The sequence below is a fragment of the Oxyura jamaicensis genome, chromosome 4 (assembly GCF_011077185.1).
Source record: "Oxyura jamaicensis isolate SHBP4307 breed ruddy duck chromosome 4, BPBGC_Ojam_1.0, whole genome shotgun sequence".
Classification (NCBI taxonomy): Eukaryota; Metazoa; Chordata; class Aves; order Anseriformes; family Anatidae; genus Oxyura; species Oxyura jamaicensis.
The window spans coordinates 14,932,097-14,940,234 of record NC_048896.1 but is presented as its reverse complement, the minus strand read 5'-3'; the positions used below and the strand labels follow the sequence as shown (position 1 = coordinate 14,940,234).

At 62.6% G+C, this 8,138-nt stretch overlaps 2 protein-coding genes across 2 annotated transcripts; both read right to left on the bottom strand.

Annotated features, from left to right (window-relative positions):
* Positions 1-897: 897 nt before the first annotated feature.
* LOC118166185 (T-cell surface glycoprotein CD3 epsilon chain-like) lies at positions 898-2,173 on the bottom strand. The gene is made up of 4 exons (XM_035324881.1): positions 2,075-2,173; positions 1,687-1,956; positions 1,380-1,439; positions 898-1,183 (listed from the first exon to the last, which is right to left on the bottom strand). The coding sequence occupies exons 1-4, from the start codon at positions 2,157-2,159 to the stop codon at positions 1,140-1,142; spliced, it is 459 nt and encodes a 152-aa protein (XP_035180772.1). The 5' UTR covers positions 2,160-2,173; the 3' UTR covers positions 898-1,139.
* A 2,346-nt stretch (positions 2,174-4,519) lies between these two features.
* RPS4X (ribosomal protein S4 X-linked) lies at positions 4,520-7,818 on the bottom strand. Its single transcript, XM_035324882.1, has 7 exons — positions 7,753-7,818; positions 7,485-7,562; positions 6,852-7,032; positions 6,535-6,632; positions 5,638-5,809; positions 5,028-5,185; positions 4,520-4,680 (listed from the first exon to the last, which is right to left on the bottom strand). Exons 1-7 carry the CDS (start codon positions 7,753-7,755, stop codon positions 4,579-4,581), a joined length of 792 nt encoding a protein of 263 aa, XP_035180773.1. The 5' UTR covers positions 7,756-7,818; the 3' UTR covers positions 4,520-4,578.
* Between the last annotated feature and the right edge of the window lie 320 nt (positions 7,819-8,138).

Here is an 8,138-nt window from a genome sequence, read left to right as displayed (position 1 = left end):
TCCAGAGGAGGGACATAATGGAGATGATCGAGGGGCTGGAGCATCTCTGCTATGGAGACCGGCTGAGGGATTTGGGGTGGTTCAGCCTGGAGAAGAGAAGGCTCCGGAGGGACCTCACAGCAGCCTGCCAGTGCCTAGAGGGGGCTACAGGACAGCTGGGGACAAGCGCTTTGTCAGGGGTTGCAGAACACGGGGGAATGGCCTTAAACTAAATGAGGTTAGGGTTAGATGAGATACAAGGAAGCAATTCTTTACTCTGAGCGCGGTGAGGCCCTGGGCAGCCCTGCTGCTGTTGAAGCGAGCCAGACACGACATTTTTGTCATCATCATCCCCCATTCCCCTCCTGATGCTCCAGCTGCCCCTCCTGTGTGCACATCCCTACCCTGCTGTGGGTTTTGGGTACCGCACAGGGCTTATTTCCCATAGCCACAGACCCCGGCAATGTAACAGGGATAAGGTGTGCACTTTTATTTGTAGCAAGAGACACAAAGAAACACACTTTCCCCAAACGATTTATAGACAACTCTTAAAACAGTTTGAAAATATATGTTTTTCTGTAACATTTGGCTGTCCTGAACACTTGCAAGCATGGCAGGGAACTGAATAACTTTTAATACAGCTTAAAAATGAGTCTGAAAACTAGTCTAGTACATCCAATTTGCTTCACTTCCTTTAATATTTCAGTTGTGCCACAAAACCCCCGTTTGAGAGATGACGTTTTGCTGCCAACCTATTTTACACTGGATATTTCCAGGACTTGTGCCGTGCAGAGCCCAGCTGCACCTTCCAGCTCATCCTGCCACAATGCAACAAGCACAAACACAGCCAGAACCATTCAGCAACGCAAACAAACACCAAACAATGTCCAACTTTTTTTTTTTTTTTTTTTTTTTTTTCAGCTTCACTGGAATTTTTTGTTATTCTGCATGTCAGCTCTAACTCCCCTTTCAGAGAATGCTGCTAGGATTTTCACCATGAAAATGGTTTAGGATGGTGTAGCAGTCGCGCCCACCATAGGATGTGATTTGACCTTCTCTTTGATGCACTTCCACTCCAAAGAGGTGTCTCCATAGGGTTAAAGATGAGGACAATGAAACCTCTGGCTTTCCAGTGATAAATGTTCAGAAATGAAGGCACCTTACACATCAGCGATGTTCCTCAGCCTGCGCCAGTTGAAGATCCCTGTGGACAAATATGACCGCTGTTAAACACCCCAGGGATGAAGATGCTCAACGCGTGGTAACACTCAGGCAAGGAGCCTCACGCCTGGAGGCTTTTTTCACCACCCGCAAGGAGCTTCCTATTTTCAGGCACCATATTCACTCCTGGGGCCCCAGTCTGGGTGCTTCACTCCTGCGAAGCTGGTCCCAGCACTCACCTGCCAGCAAGCCGATGCACACGAACACCAGGATGCTGATGTAAAACGCTTTGTCGTTGTCTGAAAAAAACAAACAAAACCCACAATTCCCAGAATTTTGCACCCTGGCAAGAAAAACTCCTGCCACCAGGCAGTCTGGTGCAGGGACATGAGGACACAAGTCCTCCATGAAGCTCTGCTGGTCCCACTCCTTGTCTCAGGCAGTGCTGGGAAACCATGAGACCCCAAGGAACGGGGCCAGAGTGAACGTTTTGGGGCCGTTTCCCAGCTTTCCATTCCCGTGCCCGGGGAAGGAAGCCCCACTTACTGTGCACGCGCAGCAGGAAGGAGGTTTCGTTCCGGCTGACCGTGTTGCTGACTATGCACGTGTAGTAGCCGGTGTCGTTCATCAAGGCTCGGTGGATCTCCAGCGTGTTGTTGTGGATGAACTGGAGGCCGTTGCTCTCCATCAGCAGCTCCCCGTTCCTCTTCCACCAGTACAAGTCCACCTGCCCCTCCAGCAAGCTGCAGAAAAGCTTGGTGGCACCTCCCACCTCCACCGACGAGTTGCCCAGGATTTCTGGCTTGGAGAGCGGCTCTGCACAGACGGAGCACCCGTCAGCACCGACACCCCGCGTCGAGGGTGCCAGGACCCGGGCACCACCCTGGGCAGCAGCTCAAGCTCTCCGGCTGCGGCGCAGGCTTCTGGCACTCACCGACCACGCGCAGCTCGAACCAGCCCGTGGCCTCCGACTCGGAGCGGAAGCGGTAGAGCCCCCCGTCCCACCACCGCAGCACCATCTGCAGCGAGAAGTCCATCTTGTTGAAGCTCACGCGGCCCTCGTAGATGCGGGAGATCTTGGCCGACTCGTTGGGAACGTACGTGGCGATGACCGCCTTGCGCGGGCCGGATTCGTACTCCCAGGACGCCGTTGTGCCGGCTGGGGGCGGCTCGACGCTGAAGAGCACGGTGCAGCCGCTGGCCGAGACGAGGACCTCGGACGCCGGCTTGAGGTCAGCAGAGTAGCACGGGAAGAGCGTGCGGGCTGGAAGGGAGAAACGCAGCGCGGGGCTGGCGGGACGCACCGGCATCCAGAGGCAGCTGGGCAGGGAGAGCCGCCCTGGCTCGGCTCCCGCGCAAGCGGCGGCACTGGGGACGCGAGTATTGCTGGGGGGGCTTGCGGCGGGGCTTTCAGCAGCGCCACGGAGCAGCAGAAGGCCGAGGAGGAGCTGCCTTCATCTCCCTGAAAACCTGCGCTGCTTCGCTTCACTGCCTGCTTCTGCCCGACGAGTTTCCAGGCGTGGGTACGGCCGTGAGAGCCGCCTGCTCCCGGGGGGGGGGGGGGGCTTGGAAGCAAAGGAGCCCCCAGGGAGCTGCGGTCTGAGCCAGGGCAGCCCCCTCCCAACTGCCTGTTTCCTCCCCGAAATGCTTTAAAAATGATTTCTGAGGCTGCGAGCACACAGCAGGGGCTTCGGGGTGGGAAAAGCAGCCAGGAGAAGCGCCCTGGTGGAGGGGGAAGCCTGCAGCACGCAGCCCACCACCACCGCCCCCAGCCCCAGGACTTGCCTGTGATGTCCAGGCCGGCCGCTGGGCCTCCCCTGGAGGAGGCCAGGAGGACGAGGAGGGGAAGGGCGAGCATGGCAGACCTGGGGCGCAGCGCGGCCTGCGGCAGGGCAGGGACGGGACCGGCACCGGGTGCCACCACCTCCTGTCGCCGTCACTCAGCCCCCGACACGCGGCTGGGCTCGGCACGGGGCTCCAGGACACCGGGCACGGCACGCACCGCGAGGCCAGGGGTCGTGGGGTGCAGCAGCCTTGGGGCACCCAGGAGCTGTGCGACTGCAAAAGCAGCCCAGGCTCTGTGTAACGCCGTATGCCTTAGAGAGCTTCCTTACAGACCGTTATTTATCTGCACGAACCGAGCCCGTGTTCTGCTCCACACCTTCCAGAGGGGGTGAGCCCCAGAGCCCCCCGCTCCTTCCACATTTCAGAAGGAAGCGGTGTGGGGGCAGCACCGTGGCCGTGCTCACCCGGGCTGTGGTGGCCCCCTCAGGGCTCTGCTCCCTCAGGAGGCCGAAGGTCCGTGAGCTGGTGACGGGTGGCGCAGCAGAAGAGGCGAAGCCACATCTCCCCCAGCCCTGCTGCCCAGGCTGAAGCTCCACACGTGAAGAGCTCCCATGTCTTAAGGAACTGCGTCCCCCAATACCTCAGTTCCCCCAGAAGGTGCACCAGCTCCTCCCAGCACACCAGATTCTCCCGGCATTTTCACCCCCAAATGCCTTGCAGGAAATCACAGCTATAGAAATAACCACGTGTAACCTGCTGCGAACCAGGGAGAGGTGAGAGCAGAGATTGGTGTTTAAGAGAGACCGCTCTGGGCTGTGGGACCACCATTTGGTGTTTTTTCCGTCTCCATTTCTCATGCCCCCAGCGCTGGGGGGTGCAGGGACAGCAGGGTCCATCCAGTGCTGAGCACCCACCCCCTGCAGAGCAGGCGAGGCAGGGTGGAGGGGGGTGGAGGGCACAGAAAGGCACGGGGAGGGTCCTGAGGTGATGCCCACCAGAGGGATGCAGGGAAGAGGGGGGATGGAGGCAGCGTGTAGAGGGGACTTGAGGTGTCAGGCAGGAACCTCTCAGCCTCACCTGGTCCCTCCCGCTCCATCAGGGCTGAGCCTGGCCCACGTGGGAAAAGGAAAGCACGGGAGCCAAGGGAGGGCACCTACTGCACTTCAGAGAGAACTGGGGCGGACTAAATCAGTTGGAGGAAATGAGGAGGAATGGTTGCCTGATAAAAGCCTTAAAAGGGAGAGCTCCCAGCTTATAAAGTTGTCCAGGAGAGGGGAAGCAGGCTGGCAGAACCCAGGAGCTCAGCTACAGCCGGTAACGAGGCAGCCCCTGGACTGTAAGCCCAGCACAGGAGCTTTTAAGCCTGGAGGGGCTGAGCATGGGAAAGGTGGAAGAGCCCAGAGGCAACAGAAGGGGCTTGAGGCTGTCCTGGTCCCCCCAGCCCACCCCTGTGCTCTGGCCCCACAGCCACAAGGACGCTCCTGCACCCAGCGCTGCCCAGCCTCCGGCACCCCCAGCCTCATGACATCCCCGTCCCGGCTGAGCACACGCTCCGTCCCCCAGCCGTGGTCTGGGCCACACGAGCAGCAGCCGGTTTGGTAGTTAACGTTTAATTGGACATCCTGGGAGGACCGCAGCCGGCCAAGCTGCAGGTTACCCGCTGCTCTGTTTGGCCGCCAGTCTCTTGTCTCTCTCTTCAGCGATGGTCAGCCGGATGCCCTTTCCACGGGGCAGGGAGATCCACGGCTTGTTGCCCTGAAGCAAAGGAGAAGCCACGTCACACCGCGCAGCAGACTGCAGCAAGAGCCAGCCCCTGCCTGGGCCCGGCCACGTGGCGATGGCATTCACCCAGCAGGAGACCCCGAGGAAGCTGCTGCGTCCTGCCAGCCTCTTTCTTCCACACCCCATGGGGCTTCCTCCTGAAAACATCCCCACCCCTTCTGAGTTTATGGCCGCTTTCCCTTCCCAGAGCCTGAAGCTGTCCGAACCACGGGAGCTGGAGCTCCACTGTAGGCACCAAGGTGACTCCCACAGCGCGTGGCTTCAGCCCACAGCTCCCCAACAGGAGGGGACCCTCCCACCTTCAGCCCGTGCTCGCTTACCTTGCCAATGACAAAAATGTTTGAGAGCCTGGTGGCAAAGCTGTTGCCATTGGCGTCCTTCACGTGAACCACGTCGAACGAGCCGGGGTGTCTCTCCCGGTTGGTGATCACCCCGATACGGCCCAAGTTGGCGCCACCAGTCACCATGCACAGGTTACCTAGGGTGGGGGGAGGACGGGGGTGACAAGAGCTCGCGTGAGGTGCTGAGCTGAAGCCCTTCTGCCAGGAGAAGGGCAGGGACAGAGCCGCACAGCCCCCGGGGCAGCCAGCAGAGCACCTGGGCACACCATGACATCCCACGCCAACACCCCACAGGAACCCCGGCACACCAAGGAGCCTGACAGCATCCTCTCCGCCAGCCCCACCGGCTGGCTCCTTCCACCTGGTGCCTGCCTTCTCTGTTGTTCACAGCACCTCGAGCCGAACGCCTCCCGCTGCCCGGACACGGGAGGAATCCCTGCTCCTGCTGGATACGCCCGGAGAAGCCACCCCCTTCCCAAGGCTGCTGCCTGTCTGCTTCAGGTCAAAGATCCCCGACAGCTCTGTTTGACTTTCACGGTGCTCTTCGCTCTCCCAGAGTGCGGCGTTTTGCAGGGAAGGCGAGACCCACCTGTGTCAAACTTGATGAAATCCGTGATCTTGCCAGTCTCCAGGTCAATCTGGATCGTGTCGTTCACCTTGATGAGGGGGTCTGGGTAGCGAATGGTGCGGGCATCGTGGGTCACCAGGTGAGGGATTCCTTTGGTGCCCACGAAGATCTTCCTCACCTTGCACAGCTTGTACTGCAAACAGAACCCAGCGCCGCTCAGATGGGGCACCCCAGCCTTCAGCCTCCCTACAAACGCTGCCTGGGTTTTCTTACAAAAGCTTATACCCGGGCACTTTTCCTCATTTTGCCCTGAAGCCCGTGGCCACGCAGCAGAGGTTGCCTTCTCCCAGAGCCACGAGAGACCCGTAGCCCTCCTCCAGCACCATCTGGCTTCCTTCAACCTCAGCCCCAGCCAGCCTGGGTCCGCACCGTGGGGTAGCCAAAGGTACAAGCACATCAGAGGGGACAGAGAGGCTCCGCACGCACCCTGTGGCCAGGCAGGCAGCTCTCCCCTCAGCATCGCCACATGCCTGCGCCCCGTGCCCTCGGGGAGCAGCTGTGTGAGGGAGCAGAGACGCGCAGGCACCCTCAGGCAGCCCCAAGCCCCCCATGCTCTGCCCCTTCAACTCCTGCAAGCGAAGCTCCCGGTGAAGGTCACGCCGCCCGTGCCGACAGCAACCACGGCAAGCACCAGAGCACGCACCTGCACACCCGTCTGGGAGCTGCCCTCGCGGCACCAGCAGGTTTCCCCCCGCAAAAGGCTTCGCGCCCCAACCCAGAAGGCCCCGATCCTCTCAAGGGCGGCAAGGACTCAGCGCTCAGAGCCGCCAGCTCCTGTTCAGGAGATGCCAGGGAGGAAGCAGTGCCCCAGGAACGCCTGGCCGGGCCGGCGCTGGCGCCAAGCTGAAGCCCCCTCACCTTGGCCTCTTCAGCTGTGATGCGGTGAACGGCAAACCGGCCCTTGGTATCGTACACCAAGCGGAAGTGCTCGCCCGTCTTCTCGATGCTGATGACATCTGATTTCAGAGAGAGGGGGGGGGAAAATACAGCAGCTGTTAGTGGCTACGTTACCCAACGCTCGCCCAGCGCAAAGCTCACGTTTAAACAGACCTGAAGGTGGCCGAATGACGCTCACCGGCACCAGAAAAACGCCGTGCCCCCCAAATCCTGCCAGCCTCACAGGACCTTCCCCCCCACCACGGCCCGAGGCACCTGCCCTGGCCCCCCTCGCTCACCCATGAAGCCCGCAGGGTAGGTGATGTCCGTGCGAACTTTGCCGTCGATCTTGATGAACCTCTGCATGCAGATCTTCTTCACCTCGTCGCCGGTCAGGGCGTACTTCAGCCTGTTCCTCAGGAAGATGATGAGCGGGAGGCACTCCCTCAGCTTGTGAGGGCCCGTCGACGGACGGGGAGCCTGCGGGAGGAGAGGAGCCTTCGGCAGGGTGCGGGGGCCGGGGAGGGGAGCCCCAGGAGGGGAGCCCCAGGAGGGGAGCCCCGGCACCCAGAGGCTCTCGCACCCAAGGGTGGCTGCGGGAAGGATTTCCTGGCACAGGTTTTCACGCACAGCCTCGCAGGGTGCTCCCCTCACCACAGACCCATCGCAGCCCCGTTAGGGTGGGAAACCCCCTCCACGACCACCCGGTCCAACCACCGCCACGAAGCCAGGTCCCCAGGCACGGTGACTCCCCCACCTCCCCGGCACAACCCCAGGCCCTTCCCTCGGTCCTACCTGTGCCAAGAGGCCGCCGCCCCCCCCCCCCCCCCCCGGGGCCCCCGCCCGGCCAGGAGGGGGCCTCCCCCCCCCCCCCCCCCCCCCCCCCCCGCGCCCCCCAGAGCCCCCCCGAGCCCCCCCAGCCCCGCACTCACGAAGACGCCGGTCAGCTTGTCCAGCATCCAGTGCTTCGGCGCCGCCACACGCTTCAGGTGCTTCTTGGGGCCGCGGGCCTGCGGGCGGGACGCGCCGGGGACGCCTCAGCTCGGGGCGCCTCAGCCCGGATCCCCTCACCCCCCTCCCCGGCCGCCGCCATCCCCCCGGCTCCCGCCCCCCTCCCCGTGCCCCCTATGGCGGCGGGGGCGGCCCCGGGCCGCGGATGGCGGCGGATGGGGGCGGATGGCGGCGGCGCCGCGGACTCACCATGGCTGCGCTCGGCCGGGAAAAGGGCGGGGAGGGCGGCGGAGGGGCGGATGTGGGGGGGGGAGGCCGAGGCGGTGCCGCCTCCCCGAGGGGCGACCCCTGGCGGCGCGGAGGGCCCCGGCCTCGGTTGATGGGGGGGGTGGGGCACCGGGAGCCCTGTGTGCCTCCCGTCCAGGGGGGGGGATGCCAGGTGCCCTCCCCAAACAAGCTGGGATCCCCCCATGTGCCTCCCACCCAGGCTGGGATCCCCCCATGTGCCTCCCACCCAGGCTGGGATCCCCCCATGTGCCCTCCACCCAGGCTGGGATCCCCCCATGTGCCCCCCACCCAGGCTGGGATCCCCCCATGTGCCCCCCACCCAGGCTGGGACCCCCCCATGTGCCCCC

Bases quoted from the DNA above. Each gene is read 5' to 3' on its own strand.
- LOC118166185 (XM_035324881.1), bottom strand. From the start codon at position 2,159: ATGGTGCTGCGGTGGTGGGACGGGGGGCTCTACCGCTTCCGCTCCGAG. The intron at 1,440-1,686 runs GTAAGTGGGGCT...TGTTTTTTTCAG, and splicing joins CTTCCTGCTGCGCGTGCACA to ACAACGACAAAGCGTTTTAC. The intron at 1,184-1,379 runs GTGAGTGCTGGG...ATTTGTCCACAG, and splicing joins GTGCATCGGCTTGCTGGCAG to GGATCTTCAACTGGCGCAGG.
- RPS4X (XM_035324882.1), bottom strand. The intron at 6,633-6,851 runs GTGAGCGAGGGG...CTCTGAAATCAG, and splicing joins CTACCCTGCGGGCTTCATGG to ATGTCATCAGCATCGAGAAG. The intron at 5,186-5,637 runs GTGGGTCTCGCC...CCCCCACCCTAG, and splicing joins TTTCATCAAGTTTGACACAG to GTAACCTGTGCATGGTGACT.